Raw genomic sequence first — 22666 nt, 5'->3', positions numbered from 1 at the left:
TGTCAGAATTAACAAATGTTTGACATCCAATAACAGATGATTAATAGTGCTCTAGTGGTGTCGTTAAACAAAACAAACTTACTTTCTTACAGCTTATTGTCTTTACATCACAATTTGTGAAGTGATTTCTCTCCCCCTCCCTCCCTCTCTCCCCCTCCCTCTCTCCCCCTCCCTCCCTCTCTACCGCTCCCTCCCTCTCTACCTATCTCTCTCTCATATTTCATTAATAATTCACCAAAAAGCGAATTCAAAATTAATGTATATGTACATGTACCATCATTTTTTAGCCATTCAGCTCATTAAAAAAACTGGAATCGTTAAAATTATTAGATATTTTGGAATTCAATCTCATATTACACTTCCAACCCAAATTCTGCTATTTACCAAATCCTGCTAAATTTGTAACCTGGAAACATACAAAGAGTATCCTGCAAATGGTAAAAATATCAATGCCACACACTCAATTTTCTAAATGTAGTTTAATTATCATTTTCTTACAGATGGCCATACAAAATCAATATCAGAGTAGAATCATTTGGCTGAAATGCTGCTTTCATTTCCTGTTACTGTTAGTATCAAGATACTCCATTACATGATGATATAATCCTCTTTTTTCTCTCTTTTTCACAGGAAACATAAAAAATAAGTACATCTTTTCATTTTGAGAGAAAAAGATTCAGACAGAGAGAGAAGGATCAGCGACTGAGAGTGAGAGTGAGAGTTTAATGAGTGAATTGTCTTGCACTTTTATATCATTTTGAATATGCTAATGGTTGATCTTGATTTAAAATTTACATCTATTTAACAAAGGAATCATGTACTTACCAAAACCAATGTTTGATACTTTGAGTCCTGACTTGCCAAGGTTTCTGTGGAAAAAAAAAAATTAATAATAATAATAATAAATGTAAAACTATTTTTATATGAATATCCATTTTGAGACCTTACTGCTTGAAGCCCCTTGGCAGACTCAGTTTTTCCCATTCCAACCTGTGTATATAAAATGTATGGAAAAACTGGAAAATTATAAATATAATATTCATGGCTTTACGGATATTCTGGAAGCAGCCTGTTATGGCAGCTAACCTCTAATATTCTAGACAAGGAAAACAAAATTGTTTAGTTTAACGACACTACTAGAGCACATTGATATACTGATCATCAGCTACTGGATGTCAAACATTTAGTAATTTTGAGTCTTAGAGAGGAAACCCGCTATAGTTTTTCCATTAGTAGCAAGGGATCTTTTAAATGCACCATTGCACAGACAGGATAGCGGGATGTAGGGGGCGGGATGTAGCTCAGTGGTACAGCGCTCGCCTGATGCACAATCGATCTAGGATTGATTCCCGTCGGTGGGCCTATTGGGCTATTTCTCATATGTATTATCCTGTCTGTGGGATGGTGCATATAAAAGAACCCTTGCTGCTAATCGAAAAGAATAGCCCATGAAGTGGCGACAGCACGTTTCTTCTCTCAATATCTGTGTGGTCCATAATCATGTCCGACGACAAATATAAGCGTAAATAAAATGTGTTGACTGTCGTTAAATAAAACATTTCCTTCCTTTCTTCCTTCAAGACAAGGAATTCAGTTTATATTTTTTAGTGACTAAAGACAAATTTTTAAGTATAGGAATGTTAAAGAAATGTTAAATAAACATTTGGCAACAGAACACACCTCCAATACACTTTATCAAGGTTTATTATCAACAAGGTATCTTTTATATTATGCACTTTTCCATAAACAGGATAGCACATACTATGGAGTTTGCTATACCAGTTGTAAAGCACTGGCTGGGATGGGATGGGGGGGGGGGGGGGGGGTAAACAATCAGGGATTTTGATCCCTCAATCTAAAGACATGAGGCAAACACTGTCGACTAGATGTAGATTTAACTCCCTTAGATATGGTTCAAGGCAAACAAAAAGCTTTCAATGCTTGTGGCTAATGATATATATGAGCAATGAGTACTTAGACACCTGTGGAATGAAACATTAACCATTAACAGCATTCATTCTTCAGTACATCAATCATTTTATCATGGCCCAATTTCACTAAACATTGTTAGCCTAGTTTTGCATGTAAAGTAAATCTATGACTAATCCACAATTCTTATTACTGTTACAGTACAATAAATACAGTTAGAAGTACACATTTCCGCTGTGTCCTTCAAATACTTCATTTTCGTAATGATGTACTTTTCTTTGTGAAATGGATGCCAAACACGTGTAAATGTATGCCCGGTATAACTGCCAGTCACAGGCGTAAACTTACGATGTTTTGTGAAATTGGCTCCTGGACTTTATAGACTGCACAAAATTCCAACTTAATATAGCTTAGTAAAATGTTTTTGAATTGAAAACGGAAAATTCTGAATGTTTTGTAAAAAGCCATGGGCATCAAGTAAATTTTTTGAAATAAAACCCCAATTACTGCATTAAAACGACCAGGCTGGTAGGTATACACGGTTCACAGCCCGGTATCAGCTCCATCCCAGAGCGAGTTCTTAAGGGCTATTCTTTTCGATTAGCAGCAAGGGGTCTTTTATGTGTGCCATCCCACAGATAGGGTAGTACATACCACGGCCTTTGATATATACCTGTTGTGGTGCACTGGCTGGAACGTGAAATAGCCCAATGGGCTCAACGACGGGGATCGATCCCAGACCGACCATGCATCGAGCGAGCGCTGTACCACTGGGCTACATCCCGCCCCTGAATGAAATAAAACGACCATGCTATGTGCAAAACACAGAAAAACCTGGTATGCCAAACCTAGTGAGATCTAGAGCCCTGCCACTGGAGCATGTTGATTCATTAATCATGGACTACTGGCAATACTTCAGAGGAAACCAGCTAAGATACTTTTCCATTAGATACCTTTCCACAAACAGGAGATGAGGGTGAGACGTCGCCCAGTGGTAAAGTACTCGCTTGATGCACGGTCGGTACATCAAAGGCTGTGGTATGTGCTATACTATCTATGGGATGGTGCATAATTATAATAGATCCCTTGTTGCTAATCGAAAAGAGAAGCCCATGATGTGGCGACAGCAGGTTTCCTCCTTCAATATCTGTGTTGTCCTTATCCATATGTCTGACGCCATATAACTGTAAATAAAATGTGTTGAGTGCGTTGTTAAATAAAACATTTCTTCCTTTTCCACAAACAGGTGGTGTGGGGGGGGGGGGGACAGATATAGCCCAGTGATAAAGTGCTCGCTTGATGTGCGGTTGGTACATCAAAGGCCATGGTATGTGTTATCCTGTCTAAGGGATGGTGCATATAAAAGATCCCTTGTTGCTAATCAAAAAGACTATACCTACTCTTTACACTGTAACTCATACTTGAACAGGTAAACCGACTGTACATACTCTTATACTGTAACTCATACGTGAACAGGTAAACCAACTATACATACTCTTACATTTAACTCATACTTGAACAGGTAAACCGACTGTACATACTCTTACACTTAACTCATACGTGAACAGGTAAACCAACTATACATACTCTTACATTTAACTCATACTTGAACAGGTAAACCGACTGTACATACTCTTACACTGTAACTCATACGTGAACAGGTAAACCAACTATACATACTCTTACATTTAACTCATACTTGAACAGGTAAACCGACTGTACATACTCTTACACTGTAACTCATACTTGAACAGGTAAAATGTGATTCAAAGTGCCACTTCATAATTGGAACGGTTATTACCTTTTTACGTTATCGGCCAAATAATCTTTTCATCTAATCTCAACTATCTCTGTAATTGGATCATTTCCGGCAATTAGCTGACAAATATAAACATTGCTAAAACGACTTGTTCTTTGTAGTTGAGTGGCATAAAGCAGGCACAAAGCTCCACAGAAGATTTCAATTTACTGCAAAGGAGATCATAATCAAATCAACGGGTGTTTGTTTGTACCTGACTAAACACACAGTGTGTAAAAACAGTTTTCTCTTTTTTCTTCAGTTTTTTTGTGTGTGTTTTTGTTGAGGGATTTTCCTGGAAAGCTAGTTTTTCCTTTATGCATTTATGGTGTAGGGAGGGGCGGGAAGTAGCCCAGTGGTAAAGCGCTACGCTAGAAAAAGTTTGTTTTGTTTAACAACACCACTAGAGAAAATTTATTAATTAATCATTGTGGGCATCAGAGGAATTCCGCTACATTTTTCCATTAGCAGCAAGGTATCTTTTTTTATATGAACTTTCCCACAGACAGAAAAGAACATACCATGGCCTTTGACCAGTTGTGGTGCAATGGTTGGAACGAGAAAAGCCCAAACTGAGGTGGTTCGAACCTGCGACACAGCACTTGCTTACTGCGCAGTCAGTCTAGAATTGATAACTGTTGGTCTTTGATATACCAGTCGTGGTGCACTGACTGGAGCAAAAATAGCCTAATGAGCCATTAGGCTATTTTTGCTCCAGTCAGTGCACCACGACTGGTATATCAAAGGCCATGGTATGCACTATCCTGTCTGTGGGATTTTGCATATAAAAGATCCCTTGCTACTAACAGTTCTAAAAATGTAACGGGTATCCTCTCTAAAACTATATGTCAGAATAACCAAATGTTTGACATCCAATAGGCGATGATTAGTGAATCAATGTGCTCTAGTGGTTTTGTTAAACAAAACAAGGTAACTTTATGGTGAACAAAATCAAGATGAGCTAAAGATCACTCTCCTGAAATGGTGCTAGCTAGATGAGCAAAGTTAAAGTTTGTCTTGTTTAACGACGCCACTAGAGCACATTGATTTATTAATCGGTTATTGGATGTCAAACATTTGGTAATTTGGCATATAATCTTAGAGAAAAACCCCTAATTTTTTCCATTAGTAGCAAGGGATCTTTTATATATATGCACTATCTCACAGACAGGATAGCACATACCATGGCCTTTCATATACCAGCCATGGTGCACTGGCTGGAATGAACAATAGCCCAATGGGTCTATTGACAGGGATGGATCCTAGACCGACTGCACATCAAGGGAGCATTTTACCACTGAGCTACATTCCGCCCTATGAAGTTTCAAAGAAAGAAAAACTTTTTATTTAATGATGCCCTCATTACAGTGTAATTACGGTCATGTGGTGTCTGGAATATATTTACAGACCACAGAGAATTCATGAGGAAACCCGCTACCACCACTCCATGGACAATTCTTTTGGATTAATTAGCAACAAGGGATCTTTAATATACTGATGGAAAGAAATAAAGGATCACACAGATAGCAACAAGAAATAATGAATGCATCAAAAATCAACTGATATTGTCAGAAGTTGACTGGGCACATATAGGCAGCACATTCAACACACAGACATTCATTCCCAAATTACAACTTGGTATGAAATACAGACATTACTACACTAGTTGTGAATTAAATTTGGTCTACAATTCGATATGTTCCCCTATTTCTTTCCATCAGTATATGCACTTTCTCACAAACAAGACAGCACATACCATTCATGGTCTTTGTTACACTAGTTGTAAAGCACTGGTTGGAACGATAAATAGTCCAATGGGACCAGAGGGATAACGTTTCAAATAAAATTTATTATAAGTTTTATTGCTAGGTGATAAATTTACTGCTCTTCTATAACTTTCCAGGTGAGTGTAGAGGAGATCACAAGTGACAACTCACCTTTCCTGGCAAACACTGGGATGTAGCTCAGTGACAACACTACACTACTAGAGCACATTGATTTATTAATCAGCTATTGGATTTTTTTAAATTTTGACAGTACATATTACAGAGGAAACCCACTACTGTTTTCTATTAGCACCAAGGGATCTACTATATGCACTTTTCCAGACAGGACAGCACATACCATGGCCTTTGATATACCAGATGTGGGCACTGGTTGGGAGTCTACCACTGAACTACATCGTGGTCTTCACATTTGAGATGTGAAGGACTTATTTTTTTTCTTTTAATGAAGACCTATTTCGTACACTTATACAAATTATTAAGTTTGTTTTGTTTAACGACACCACTAGAGCACACTGATATATTAATCATCGGCTATTGGATGTCAAACAATTAGTCATTTTGAGTCCTAGAAAGGAAACCAGCTACATTTTTCCATTAGTAGCAAGGGATATTTTATATGCACTATCACAGACAGGATAGCACATACCATGGCCTTTGATGTATACCAGTCATGGTGCACTGGCTGGAACGAGAAATAGACCAACGAGTTCACCGATGGGGATCGATCCCAAACTGTCTGCACATCGGGCGACTGCTTTACCACTGGGCTACGTCCCAAAGTATTAACACAGAGAATGATGGTGTTGTACCTTCTTAAATTCAAAAGCAATATGGATCTTTTCCATGCAAACTCGGAAAAGTCTCAACATCTGCTTCACGTTTCTGTATTCTTGTGTAACATATGTACACGTTTACGAGTTATATACACACATATTGTTATCAGAAAGATGATACCGTTCAGATACAAATAAGCATTGAATAATTTCTTACCATTAAATAATAATCAATGCATTCACAAATATCCTGTATACATGTACTTTTACAACACAGAAAGATTTCACAAGATTTAGTTAAAATGTGTGACGTCAAACTAATTTGTGCTAATCGCGAATGACGTCATATTATCAATGGAGGCAACTTTAGTACTGTGATTTACTAAATATCGAATGGAAATGTTATTTTTGAAGTGTTATAGGATAAATAGAATTCACTACTCATGTCTTTTTATATGTAAAATATCAACCTCGTCTAGTTAATCATTGACAAATACTGATTAACATGAGACTTGGTTGATATTTTCCATATTAAAAACACTTGTGACGAATCCTCTAGAGATATATTTAAAGGAAACACTACTGGGTATACGGTACAGATATAAAGAGTTGTTGAATAATTTCTTAACATTAAATAATAATCAATATATTCAAAATTATCCGGTATGCAGCAAAAAAGCTGTTCTTTTGTAATAAAAAGGAAGAAATATTTTATTTAATGATGCACCACTTGAACATTTTAATTATGGTGATATGACATCGGACATATGGTTAAGGACCATACAGAAGAAAGGAAATCCACTGCAACCACACAAAGGGTTACTCCTTTCAATTAGCAGCAAGGGATTTTTTATATGCATTATCCCACAGACAGGATAGTACATAACACCCGCCTTTGATAATTATAAACTAGTTGTGGAGCACAGAATAGCAAAAGAAACAGGACAATCACTGGCACACCAACAGGATCAATTGTTGACTGACCATGTACATGTATCACCTTCCATTATCAGCAAAGAATCTTTCATTTGCACTTCCAACAGACAGGGAGTGGGAATTAACTCAGTCGGCTGAGTGCTCACCTGAGGTGCTTATGTCGCAGGATCGAACCATCTTGGTGCATCCATTCAACTGATTGGGTTTTTTTTCTCGTTCCAACCAATGTACCACAACTGGTCAAAGGCTGTGGTATATGCTTTCCTGTCAACACTAGAGCACATTGATTTATAAATTATCGATTATTGGATGTCAAACACTTGGTAATTTTGATATATAGCATTAGAGAGGAAAGGGATCTTTTATATACACTATCCCACAGAGAGGATTATCCCTGTCCCAAGTCAGACCCCCGATCCTATCGGAGGCCAGACTCGGGATAGGCGTGTTCGAAACCCTAGTGGTAAATGGACACGATAAACCAGTTATTACGCTAAGCACAGAGAGGATTATCCCTGTCCCAAGTCAGACCCCCGATCCTATCGGAGGCCAGACTCGGGATAGGCGTGTTCGAAACCCTAGTGGTAAATGGACACGATAAACCAGTTATTACGCTAAGCACAGAGAGGATTATCCCTGTCCCAAGTCAGACCCCCGATCCTATCGGAGGCCAGACTCGGGATAGGCGTGTTCGAAACCCTAGTGGTAAATGGACACGATAAACCAGTTATTACGCTAAGCACAGAGAGGATTATCCCTGTCCCAAGTCAGACCCCCGATCCTATCGGAGGCCAGACTCGGGATAGGCGTGTTCGAAACCCTAGTGGTAAATGGACACGATAAACCAGTTATTACGCTAAGCACAGAGAGGATTATCCCTGTCCCAAGTCAGACCCCCGATCCTATCGGAGGCCAGACTCGGGATAGGCGTGTTCGAAACCCTAGTGGTAAATGGACACGATAAACCAGTTATTACGCTAAGCACAGAGAGGATTATCCCTGTCCCAAGTCAGACCCCCGATCCTATCGGAGGCCAGACTCGGGATAGGCGTGTTCGAAACCCTAGTGGTAAATGGACACGATAAACCAGTTATTACGCTAAGCACAGAGAGGATTATCCCTGTCCCAAGTCAGACCCCCGATCCTATCGGAGGCCAGACTCGGGATAGGCGTGTTCGAAACCCTAGTGGTAAATGGACACGATAAACCAGTTATTACGCTAAGCACAGAGAGGATTATCCCTGTCCCAAGTCAGACCCCCGATCCTATCGGAGGCCAGACTCGGGATAGGCGTGTTCGAAACCCTAGTGGTATATGGACACGATAAACCAGTTATTACGCTAAGCACAGAGAGGATTATCCCTGTCCCAAGTCAGACCCCCGATCCTATCGGAGGCCAGACTCGGGATAGGCGTGTTCGAAACCCTAGTGGTATATGGACACGATAAGGGACCAGTTATTACGCTAAGCACAGAGAGGATTATCCCTGTCCCAAGTCAGACCCCCGATCCTATCGGAGGCCAGACTCGGGATAGGCGTGTTCGAAACCCTAGTGGTAAATGGACACGATAAACCAGTTATTACGCTAAGCACAGAGAGGATTATCCCTGTCCCAAGTCAGACCCCCGATCCTATCGGAGGCCAGACTCGGGATAGGCGTGTTCGAAACCCTAGTGGTATATGGACACGATAAACCAGTTATTACGCTAAGCACAGAGAGGATAGCTCATACCACGACCTTTGATATACCAGTCGTGGTGCACTGGCTGGAACGAGAAACAGCCCAATGGGCCCACCGATGAGGATCAATCGCAGACCGACCGCACATCAGGCAAGCACCTTACCACTGGACTACGTCCGCCCCCCCCCCCCCCCCCCAGCTGATAATGATATGGCACAAATACGCCAGTGGCAATGTACATTATGTGGGTTATTGGGTTTAAGTCATTAAAATCTACATGGCATTATTTATAACAATGTGCTCCGAGTTTGCTTTACAAGTATTCAGAACAGTTTCCAATTTAACTATGCAACAATTGACAACAGATGTTTAGTAATGATTTACTAAACGAATACGGTATGTCTTTCATACAATTAATGGTTACATTCACACATTCAGGAATATATTGCAATAAGTATCAATACAAAAGCACATATTGCAATATATTACACTACAAATTAAATAATAATAATAATACAGGGAACATTTTGATTAGCGATAATTGATTAGCAACTACTGTTTAGTCTTTTAAAATTGTGTAGCGATCTCTATAACTTGCATAGCGAATCGTGACGCGATACTGAGCAAAATGTTCCCTGATCATAATCCAGGGCCCAATTTCACAAAACATCGTAAGCCTAGTTTTGCACGTAAACGTAAATCTACAACTATAAACCACGATTCTTATTACTATTATAGTACAACAAATATAGTTAGAAATACACATATTTCACTTTCTTTCATCCTTAAAATGCTCCATCTTCCCTAAAGAATGTAATTTTCTGCGTGAAATAGATGTCAAACATGTGTAAACCTTTTGGCAGGTGTACTAACTACTAGTCGCAGATTTTTGTTAAATTGGCACCTGATCTTTTAACAAGGCCATAAAATTGTATGCATATATCATTAAAGATTTGAATTTAGAATAAAATTTTAGAAGCACAGGGTCAGAATATTGTACCGTCCATATTAAGTTGGGGGGTTTTTTGTCGGCTATTGGATGTCAAATATTTGTCAATTCAGACATAGTCTTCAGTTAAAGTTTTGTTTTGTTTAACAACACCACTAGAGCACATTGATTTATTAATCATCAGCTACTGAATCTAAAATATTTGTTAACTATGACATATTATACTGAAAGTTCTAGAAAACCTGAGCACTACATATTTTCTATTAACAGCAAAGGATCTTGTATACATATTTTCCCACAGGATTGCACAAACCACTGCACACCCTTCGATATATACCAGTTGTGGGGTACTGGTTGGAACAGGGGAAATTATTCATCAGAGAATGGGTCCACCAGTTGGGTTTGATCCTATTACCCAAAAATGTTAAGCGAGCACGCTACCAATTGATCTAGGTCCTGCCCATTGTGTCAGAATGTCACATTAATTTCTAATGTAACTACATAATGACTATCTTATAACTGGACATTTTAGTGGGGTTTTATATTTTTGTGGGTTTCTAGGTTAAGTGGGCAGTCTCAAAAATATAAAACCATGAAAATATCTGAAAATATCAACAAATTCTCTGAAAAATATTCATTGTCAGGGCTTTAGATTGCATCAAAGTCGAGACAATAAATGTTGTGCCCAAAATATATATGCCCGAAATACATATGCCCAAAATAATCACATCTAAAATACATATGCCCAAAATAATCACACCTAAAATACCCCCGTATTTGACCGGAAATAAGCCCATGTCTTTGAATAAGCCCACCTCCGTTTTGATAGCATTTAAGAAATTAGGCCCTCATTCGTAAATAAGCCCACCCCCAACTTCGTCACCTTATAAATAACATGAAATTGCAAGTTTGCTCAAAGTTCATTTAAAAGGTCATACCTCCTGCAGATAATTAAACACAAATGTAACACAATATTTTACCACCAGTGAGATTTAGCAGTCTAACAATAACAGTGTGTAACATTGTTTTCAATTTCATGCCTGCAGTATTTCTCTGAAGTATCCAAGCCAAGTATGAACTAAAAACCAGTGTCTATTTTTACCACCACACTGGGTCCGCAGTTAATGCTAATTAAGCAAATACCGTATTCTGATTGGCTAAGAACAATGACCTTAGATTGACAATTCTTTGCAGTGTAAGCTAGCTGGCCTCAGACCACAATTAATTTCGCTATATGTTTCTATATAGCCTTAGTGGCTATAACATTTTTATTAATATCAGCAGGCCCGTGAAGTTTTGTATGTACCTTTGCCTGCATGGGGGACACATACCCTGAAAAGGACAACCCCTGTTGTCCAGCTCTTTCTCCCAGCATATTGGTTTAAACAGACACACCCTCTAAACCAGGCCGGAGTACACCCATTTTACACAAAAAGCACTACTTTTGCATGGGTCGGAATTACCACAAACAAGTCTTCAATGTCAACAAGTTACACATGTTTACAAACTACATGCTATCCCCTGTCACTTCAGTCAAACAGTTGCCACTTTATAGCTGTCTGCCATGAAATAATCACAGTCAAACAGCAGACTACTTGCGCGGTCAAACTTCCGGATTTTGGACAACCAAATGGGAAGATAACTGTAATCTGAGGCCAGCTGCCCGTGTCAGAAACGTGTGTATAGGCTATTGAGTTTGTTGTTAATTGCTGTTGTTTTAAGTCTTCTCAGCATTAAATTTTGGATGTAAATAAACAGCACTGGTAAGTAATTGTAACATAGAAGGTGTGTTTCTGATAATTAGATACTAGTAAAAAAAAAACCAATTTAATTAATAAACAATTATTATTTATTAATAACAAATGGAACACTAATTAATAGATGTGCTACTGAACGTTTTTTGTTTTTTTCCTAGTTCATTTAAATATTGTTATTTATTTTAATTATTATTATTAAAAAAAAATTCAACAAAACTGGCCCCTTGTCTGGGAATAAGCCCACCCCATGCCAAGCTCACAATGAGTTGTCTTGGCCCCCTGGGCTTATTTCCGGTCAAATACGGTACTTATGCCCAAAATAATCACCTAAAATACTTATGCCCAAAATAATCATGCCCAAATTAAGTACATTTTCATTTCAACTTATTTTCGTGCTTATATCCAATTAAAGTTCAAGCACACTGTCCTGGGCACACACCTCAGCTATCTGATCTGTCTATCCAGGACAGTGGGTTTGTTGTTAATTGGTTAGTGAAACAGAAGAAGGTGTAGTGGCCTTACACCTACCCACTGAGTCCTTAAGAACTCGCTCTGGGTTGGAGCCGGTACCGGGCTGCGAACCCTGTACCTACCAGCCTGTAGTCCATTGGCTTTACCACTGCGCCACCGAGGCCGGTAATTAAGTACAAACAACTTTACAGCGGCTGTTATAATGACAGTACTGAGCTAAAACAACCTTCCTGCACTAAGAAAAGACTGTTGTGCCCAAATTAGTGAGACCTAAGCCCTGCATTCTTATCACTATAATAAACTGACAATTTACTGCAATATTTTATTTTCTGCTATGCATAGATCAAAGGAAGCTACAAGGGAATAATGTATTCAAGACAACAAGTTATTATATTTCATACAGTAAAATGCCTACAATATTGGTATGTGCACAATGCTGATATATGAATGAAATATGAATGAAACATGTCAAGCTCAGTTAAAGTTTGTTTTGTTTAACAACACCACTAGAGCAGACTGATTAATTAATCATCGGCTATTGGATGTCAAACATTTGGTAATTCTGACATATACAATGTAGTCATCAGGGGAAACCCATTACATTTGTTTCTAATGTAGCAAGGGATTTTTTATATGCACTTTCCCACAGACAGGAAAACACATACCACAGGCTTTGACCAGTTGTGGCTTACTGGTTGGAACGGGAAAAAACCCAATCAGTTGAATGGATAGACTGAGCACCTCAAGTGAGCACTTCACTGACTGAGCTAAATCCTGCCCCTGTCAAGTTCAGATTAAATACTAACGTCGACGACAGTAACTTTTTGCACCCTTGTTTTGGCTTCGTATACACAGTAAATAAAACATATTCAACAGTAAGTTTTTGATATGATATATTTGACAAAAGGTACTTTTTATTTCTTTCATCTTTTGAAACTTAAAATTAATATTTTGTCCAGAATTATGAAAAATAACAAAATACCAACCTGTAAACAACGTTGTCCGCTTGTTGTAGAAATTTGACAGGTGTCAAGGTTAGTAGACCAGTTTTTATTTTAATGTGGCAAAGCATTGTTAATAATATAGCTAATTTTGAATTTGAATCACCTTACATTAACCATACACTGGGTACATGACGTTTCCGTTTTAAGAATGCTGGAAAAGTTCCAATGCAAACTTGCTATTCAACATTACTAATGCATCTGAATGTGTTTGAAGAAAATCTTGTGATTAAAAAATTGTACCTTTTACGAAATATGGATTTCAAGTGGAATTACGGTAAGATATGCTATATTTATTGTGTACGAACCCAAAACAAGGGTGCGAAAAGTTACTGTCATCGACCTTAGTACGTACTACACTGTCTGGCTTGTAAAACTTCTCATAAGGTCTTAACTGGCCTCGGTGGTGCAGTGGTTAAGCCATCAGACTACAGGCTGGTAGGTACAGGGTTCGCAGCCTGGTACCGGCTCCAACCCAGAGCGAGTTCTTAAGGACTCAGTGGGTATGTGTAAGGCCACTACACCCTCTTCTCTCTTACTAACTACTAACCAACTAACAACTAACCCACTGTCCTGGACAGACAGCCGAAATCGCTAATGTGTATGCCCAGGACAGCATGCTTGAACCCTTAATTAATAAGCACAAAAATAAATTGAAATAAATAATAAATAAGGTCTTAATTGACTTTATAAAAGAATCAGACTATTTTTGCTAGTAGGTGTTAGAAAATACCCCTCCACCACATCCCCAGAACAGCCCTAAGTAGTTTTATTACCATCATGAATTTCAGCATCATATTGATTACATAGCATTATAAGGATAATTAAATTACACTGACATTTACAAACAACCCTATGACATTCCAATTTCCAATACCATGGCCTTTCAAATACCAGTCATGGGGAAACTGGCTCTGTGCCTCACAACTGATATATCAAAGTATGTGATATGTGCTGTCCTGTATGTGAGAAAGTGTATATAAAAGATGCTTCACTACTAATGAAATAAAGTATCAGGTTTCCTCTGAAGACTATGTGTCACAATTACATTTCATATATTTGATATGCGTCACAATTACATTTCATATATTTGATATGCGTCACAATTACATTTCATATATTTGATATCCAACTGCTGGTGATTAATTAATGTGCTCTAGTGGTGTGGTTAAACAAAACAAACTACTTTCTGCTTGTAAATAAAATATTTTATATACTTCAAAGTATTATTTTTATATTTTGTACATCAAAGACCATGGTATGTGCTATCCTGTCTGTGGGATCATACATATATAAAGTATGCCTTGCTACTAATGGAAAAAATTTGTGGGTTTTCTTTATGACTATATTACCATATGTTTGACATCCAATAGCTGATGATTAATAATTCAATGTGCTCTAGTGGTGTCATTAAACAAAACAAACTACTTTCTGCTAGTAAATTAAATATTTTATGTACTTCAAACAATTATTTTTATATTTTGTACATCAAAGGCAGTGAGTTGTATGTGCTATCCTGTCTGTGGGATAGTGTATATAAAAGATCCTTTGCTACTAAAGGAAAAAATTTGTAGCTTTTCTTTATGACTATATTACCAAATGTTTGACATCCAATAACAGCTCTGATGATTAATAATTCAATGTGCTCTAGTGGTGTGGTTGAACAAAACAAACATTACTTTCTGCTAGTAAATAAAATTATTTGGTTCTAATATTTTATAGGCATGTACTTCAAGGCAGATGCTTCAATGTATTATGTTTGCATTTCAGAAAATAGAAATTAATAAAAACCTTTAGTGATTACGCAGCTTTGAAACTGCTCTGTTAATGTGTGAGAGAAATGCACTACAACACTACATGCAGATTACCTGTAATGGAGTCGAGGCATCTTGTGCGAATACACGAGGATCTACTCCATGTCATTACTAGCACCGATCACACACAGGGGGGAACCCAATGAATGGTACATCTGTGAAACTCATCCAAGTGTGAGTGTGTGTATCTCTCCTCTCGCTCAAGTCATTCACATGCAGCTAATATCGACCCAAGTGTCAAATATAAACATATGCTAGACACCAACTAGCCGTAGTATTAAAAATGTGCTGAGGCGTTGCTAAATATTCCTTTTCTTTCCTTGTTGATTCACATGCAGCTGCTATGAACCAAAGTGTTGAATATAAATGTAAGCTAAACACCAAAATAGCTGTAATTTTAAAATGTGGTAAATATTCCTTTTCTTTTCTTGTCGTTTCACATACAGCTGCTATCCAGTGTTGAAAATAAACATAAGCTAGCCACCAAAATAGCTGTAATTTCAAAATGTGCTGAGGCGTCGTTAAATATTTCTTTCCTTTTCTTTCTTTTTCTTCTTTCCTTTTTTTCTTTTTCTTCTTTCACATGTACATCTAGCTGAATGTTTGTAGACTAAAATGTACAGCTGTGGTTTTAAAATGTGTCTATGTATTGTCAAATATTCCTTTCTTTTTATTTTCCTTTCACATACAGCTGAACATCCCTCAATATCTTTGTAGATTAAAATGTATAGCCCGTAGTTCATAAAATGTGCCTAGTTGTCATTTAATATTATTTTCTTTCTATTTTCCTTTCACTTGTAGCTGAACATCTCTCAATATGTGTGGAGACTAAAATTTACAGACACACTTTCAATTCATATGCTTAGAATATCCTTCAATTTGTATATCGGCCACAAAACAAACCGAATATCAAAATGTACCGAGATGTCAACCAACCTTTTCCTTTTTCTTTTCTACCACTTGCAGTTGACTATCGGTCCCTACACTTCAACATACAAGAGGAGTGTTGTACACACTGCATGTATAGTAAAACCAGCGTTATTGATTGAACACCCAAACCATACACACACTGGGCAGCGTTTCCAGCTGTATATAACGTCTGCGTGCGGCACCAACAGCTATCACTGGGGACTCCCTGTGTAAGCTGTCTCTCGAGTGGTCAGTGAATCGGCAGTTCCGACAAGCGACCGTTTAGAAAGAAAAGTCGTCTAATTTCGGTATCGCATCGGTCGGTCGGTCGCTGGAGTCATACTAATGTACGGCAAGGCTGATCACTTTGGGAGAAGCAATCCTAGAATGCCTGCACTGAGTGGAGCTATTTCTCTGTACATGCTGAAATGTCCATGGTAATAAAAATCTGAAAACTGCCAGTTTGTGCGTGTGTTACATTGGCCTGTGTAATATGTGCAGTATGTACACATGTGCATGTTGGCTAGCAGCTATAGTACATGGATGAACCCCTATTACCACTAATGCAACTGAAAGCCTCAGAACCAATCAATGTTTGTTTGTTTAAGGAAACCCCAGTACATTTTAAAGGCTAACTTTATAATAAAATTAAAGTTAAACACCCCTAAAATTAAAAAATTTGCCAAGTTGTAGTCAAATATCAGAAGAAAACATTATATAATATGTTTGCATTTCCAATAAAGCAGGGTTCGAACTTAACAGTCGCCCGATTGCCCCTGGTGACTGAAAACGACGACGGGTGACTGAAAACCCACAGTAAGGTTGCCCGCCTGGCGAGCAATTTTTTTTTTTTTTTTAAATCAATAATTAATAAATAAATAAAAGTACAGCTATGTAGCCTACTTTGCACCATGAAAAAGTGTAGGTCTTCTTTTACATATAAACATATGCCCAATATAAGAATAGGTGTAAGGTAAGTTAAGTGGCATGTAAAATTGGGCACAAATTCATGTCAACAAGATTCAGCCCTGGTTATGTGTACACGTCATAGAACGTATCCACTGAACATTATATTTTAGGGTTTTTTTTTAATTATTATTATTTCATTGAGATGGGGTGGGGGGAGGAAGGGGGTGTTGGTTATACCAGTGCTCAATGTTTGGTGAACACAAGCATCTTTGTTTGTTGGAAATATCACAAATGTATTGACAGTGACAGTGGGGAGTCACAGTGGCATGTCTGTTATTTATTTAAAGAGTGGGTTGGTTGAGTGCAGGAAAATACTCAAAATAAATGTTTTCTCTTATAATCTGTTGCAATATTGTTGGTTTTTTAGAAAATATTATTCAGGTAAGTGAAAATAGATCCAGGCAAGTGAAAGTGCTGTCACCACTTGCCTGGATGGCAACTCAAAAAAAGAGTTAAGCACAGACACTGATAAAGGCTGTTTTAATTTTATAATAATCATTGAAAATTCTGCATTAAAATTGCTTTTTGGTTAAAAGGGGTGGGTGGGAGGAAAGGACCATGAATTAACTCCCTTGAATAACAAAGTAATTTGTACAGTTTTCCCAACTTGCTATGTAGCGTACATACTGAAAATGATCAAAAATGACATCACAAGATATTAGTTTGGAATGTTTAGCATAACTATTTTGTATGATGTCTCTGTCTTTTTCTCTGTGTCTCATTCTCATCTAGCTCAGTCGGTAGAACTCTTGTCTGAGGTGCTTGTGTCATAGAATCGAATCACGTCAGTGGACCCATTTACTAAATGACCAAATGTTTGACATCCAATGGCAAATGATTAATAAATCAATGTGTTAAAGAAAACAAACTACTAGTAACAATCTTAATGGATCTATCTATCCATAGACCAAGTGTCAAGATAATGGATCTATCTATCCATAGACCAAGTGTCAAGATAATGGATCTATCTATCCATAGACCAAGTGTCAAGATAATGGATCTATCTATCTATCCATAGACCAAGTGTCAACTTAATGGATCTATCTATCCATAGACCAAGTGTCAACTTAATGGATCTATCTATCCATAGACCAAGTGTCAAGATAATGGATCTATCTATCCATAGACCAAGTGTCAAGATAATGGATCTATCTATCCATAGACCAAGTGTCAAGATAATGGATCTATCTATCCATAGACCAAGTGTCAACTTAATGGATCTATCTATCCATAGACCAAGTGTCAACTTAATGGATCTATCTATCCATAGACCAAGTGTCAAGATAATGGATCTATCTATCCATAGACCAAGTGTCAAGATAATGGATCTATCTATCCATAGACCAAGTGTCAAGATAATGGATCTATCTATCCATAGACCAAGTGTCAACTTAATGGATCTATCTATCCATAGACCAAGTGTCAACTTAATGGATCTATCTATCCATAGACCAAGTGTCAAGATAATGGATCTATCTATCCATAGACTAAGTGTCAACTTAATGGATCTATCTATCCATAGACCAAGTGTCAACTTAATGGATCTATCTATCCATAGACCAAGTGTCAAGATAATAATATGTTGGCACCATATAGCCGCAGTTTAAAATGTGCTGAGGTGCTATTAAAGAATCATTCCTTTCCTTTCTTTTCTATAATTATATCAACAAGTATTTTTTTATTTTATTTTACAAGATTTAGAATTTTATTTGAAATTTTAATTTACTTACCTGAGATACATGTATGTATGTTTTTTGTACATCTGTTTACATTTGGTTTTAATTCATCTCTTGAATTTATATTGATATTGTTCATTAATTTATTCATGTACAGTACTTACATTTGTTTGACACCCAAATTAAGCTCATGTATTTTTCGTGCTGGGGTGTTGTTAAACATTATTCATTCATTCTTCAATTCATTCATTCATTCTTTGATTCATTCATTCTTTTTTTTATCCATCCATCGATTCATTCATTTGATTCATTCTTTCTTTGATCCATCCATCCATCCATCCACCCACCCACCCACCCACCCACACATCCATCCATCCATCCATCCATCCATCCATCCATCCATCCATCCATCCATCCATCCATCCATCCATCCATCCATTGAACTGAAATGACCGTACTGCAGCTACTCACCCCTCACGTTATACAACCCTGTTTTAGATAATGCAGCCCTAACTACACATGCATTTGGCACATGTGTCGTTACATAACGATGACTTCTGGAAACCAATAGTTCTTAATTACTGCCAGGAATCAATATTCATGTAATTTACTTCAAGCATGACTGCATGTTGTTTACGTAAATATTATGTTACATCCAATTAGGACGCAACCACTAACATGTGTGAAGATGAAGGCTGATGATGACAATGACGATGATGATAGACACCCCAGCACATTGTTTAATAAGTGGCCATTTAGATTTCCTACAGACCTGTTGGTGACAACTTCATTTGTTATTTTTGGGAACGCATGCTATATAATAACACATATATACACTGATAACAATTTAAAGTAAAAGTTTGTATTGTTTAACAACACCACTAAAGCACATTGATATATCAATCATTGGCTATTGCATGTCAAACATTCAGTAATTTTGACATATAGTCTTAGAGAAAAAACTTGTTACATTTTTCCTTTTAGTAGCAAGGGATCTTTTACACCATCCAACAAATAGGACAGCATATACCACAGCCTTTAATATATACCAGTCATGGTGCACTGGCTGGAACAATTTAAGAAACCAATAGGACCAATAGGCCCACCCTTGGAGATCGATCTTAAGACTGTTGGTGCATCATGCAGGCTAGATGTCAAGAACACATTCTGCATAATTTTCCATTCAGTGACTTGTCATTTAATGAGAATCTTAGTTTAAACTGCTCAATGAAGCTGATCCAGTCTGTGACACAGAATGATATGGAATATGTGTGTAGCCAGGACATGTTTTGTGTACAGTTTGATAACTCCAGACAATAAATGATAATCAATGAGTACCCAACATCAACAACTATAGTTGTTCAGGCAGTATAAGCTAACTGTTAACTGATAACAATAAAATGCCCTGGGTCATGCCACTGGTCATACCCGAGACAGGGGCGGGATTTAGCTCAGTCGACCGGCCTCAGTGATGTCGTGGTTAAGCCATCGGACATAAGACTGGTAGGTACAGGGTTCGCAGCCCGGTACCAGCTCCCACCCAGAGCACGTTTTAACAACTCAATGGGTAGGTGTAAGACTGCTACACCCTCTTCTCTCTCACTAACCACTAACAACTAACCCACTCTCCTGCACAGACAGCCCACATAGCTGAGAAGTATGCCCAGGACAGCATGCTAGAACCTTATTTGAATATAAGCACAAAAATAATTTAAAAGAAAGAAAGAAAAGCTCAACTAATTGGTTTTTTTCTCGTTCCAACCAGTGCACCACAACTGGTCAAAGGCCATGGTATGTGCTATCCTGTCTGTGGGAAAGTGCATATAAAGGATCCCTTGCTACATTTGGAAACATGTAACGGATTTCCTCTGATGACTGTGTCAGAAGTACCAAATGTTTGACATCCAATAGCTGATGATTAATTAATCACTGTGCTCTAGTGGTGTCATTAAACAAAACAAATTTTAACTTTAGTTTTATATGCGACAGGACCCAGGGTAGGCATGCTTGAACCTTGCGTGGATATGGGCATGTAAAACCTGTTTGACCTGACCTAACAATACTAAAAAAAGGAAGGAGGGGTGGAATGATGGGGATGGAACAGCATGCAGGTGACATAATGAGAGAAGAAGGGTTGAAGAGAAAAGGAAAGGAAAGAAATCTTTGTTTAAAGAGACATATCCTAGTTTCAACCCATAAAAATTAACACTAAGTTTAGTTAGTCTACAAACCTGTAACACATTTGGATAAAGTTACAATTGAGTGAAACATGAGTCTGTGACTTTGAAATGGTGAAATACCCTCTAAAAATAGACTAAAACTCGACTCCATAACTGTTACTTCTCAGACACACGTGCATTTTTAAAAATATGATAAATGCATTTTGTGATATTAAAAATATCAGGATGACCAAAAACACTTCGAATGAACGGAAGTGGATAATCTAAACAATAAAATCTAAGTAAAGTATGATTTCAGTTATCAAAAAGGGCTCTAATAGTAAAAAATATGCATTAGTGTTTAAAAACTAGGGCATGTCCCTTTAAGGACACCTCAGGATATACTGGAGAGTAACTGGTTATTGCCTTAGATATCACCTTTATCCTGTGAAGGTTAGAATGGCTAATGCCGATATCTTAGGGCAGTGTGCTTTATCCTGCGAAGGTTAGAATGGCTAATGCCGATATCTTAGGGCAGTGTGCTTTATCCTGCGAAGGTTAGAATGGCTAATGCCGATATCTTAGGGCAGTGTGCTTTATCCTGCGAAGGTTAGAATGGCTAATGCCGATATCTTAGGGCAGTGTGCTTTATCCTGCGAAGGTTAGAATGGCTAATGCCGATATCTAAGGGCAGTGTGCTTTATCCTGCGAAGGTTAGAATGGATAATGCCCATATCTTAGGGCAGTGTGCTTTATCCTGCGAAGGTTAGAATGGCTAATGCCGATACCTTAGGGCAGTGTGCTTTATCCTGCGAAGGTTAGAATGGCTAATGCCGATACCTTAGGGCAGTGTGCTTTATCCTGCGAAGGTTAGAATGGCTAATGCCGATACCTTAGGGCAGTGTGCTTTATCCTGCGAAGGTTAGAATGGCTAATGCCGATATCTTAGGGCAATGTGCTTATGTCTATATATGTCTATATATATATACTACTCAAAAGAAAGTTAAGGGTCAAAGGAACTTTTTGATCATTTTCGGAAGTATGTTTTTTTTAGGCCAGATAGGGTTAGAATATTAACCTTTGTGTTGTCATTTGGACTAAAGACATCACATTATTCAGGGGCATGCAATCATTGTCCTTATCTTTAGAAACTTTTTAAGTTAACACAGATTTCCTTTTCATGGATTTGAAGCAAAAACATAGTCAGACTAAACTGACAACTTGCCTCGATACACCCACTGTGACACCTCGTGCACCATTTGCACGTGCTTAGCAGGAGTGTAATTCAATGCATGCCAATTTTAGCAATAAAAGGGATGAGCATTTTCCTTTCATCATCACTTTAAATTTGAAGATGGTTCGACGACAACTCAGTTTGCAAGACAGGGGAAGGGCAATTGGCTGGCTACAAGATGGACACACTCAAAGATCTGTGGCTCACCGTCTAAATGTAAGCCAAAGTGTTATCGGTAGACTCTGGCAGAGGTTCAGGACGACTAATTCTATTCAGAATCACTCCCGTTCTGGAAGACCACGATCAACAACAGCACGAGAAGACCGTTTCCTGATGATAACGGTGTTGCGACAGCATTTTATGACCGCACAGCGTCTTCGTGATCAACTCAGAGCTGCTACACGCAACAATGTGTCTGACCAGACCATTAGGAATCGTCTGCGAGACCAAGGTTTGCGATGTCGGTGTCCTGTAGTCCGACCACAGCTACTTGCCCGTCACAGAAGGGCTCGCCTTGATTGGTGAGGACGTCATATCCGGTGGACAATGGGCAGAGACATTATTCACAGACGAGTCACGGTACTTGCTCCAGTTCAATGATGGCCGGGCTCGTGTTTACCGTCTTCAAGGAGAAAAATTTGCTGATGTTAACGTTGTTCAACATCTACCATTTAGAGGAGGAAGTGTAATGGTGTGGACGGGCATATCCATGAATCACAGAACCCCTTTGTACGTCATTAATGGAAATTTGACTGGTCAGCGTTATCTCAACGATATTGTTCAACCTTTTGTAATTCCACTTCTGCAGCGGATTGGGCTAGGA

General features: G+C 38.1%; 1 protein-coding gene across 6 annotated transcripts in view; it reads right to left on the bottom strand.

Annotated features, from left to right (window-relative positions):
* LOC121389865 (voltage-gated potassium channel subunit beta-2-like) overlaps positions 1 to 22666 on the bottom strand; it is a 118189-nt gene that overhangs the window by 65568 nt on the left and 29955 nt on the right. For 5 of the 6 annotated variants that reach the window (XM_041521517.1, XM_041521512.1, XM_041521515.1 and 2 more), the window contains one exon: positions 826 to 869. In XM_041521517.1, coding sequence (XP_041377451.1) covers positions 826 to 869 — 44 coding nt within the window. Of the gene's footprint in view, positions 1 to 825; positions 870 to 14950; positions 16220 to 22666 lie in introns of those variants that run through there. The other variant, XM_041521514.1, reaches the window with a different exon arrangement.

This window comes from Gigantopelta aegis, chromosome 15 (assembly GCF_016097555.1).
Source record: "Gigantopelta aegis isolate Gae_Host chromosome 15, Gae_host_genome, whole genome shotgun sequence".
Lineage (NCBI taxonomy): Eukaryota > Metazoa > Mollusca > Gastropoda > Neomphalida > Peltospiridae > Gigantopelta > Gigantopelta aegis.
Note: the sequence above shows the minus strand (reverse complement) of the source record. Positions and strands in the feature narration are given on the sequence as shown.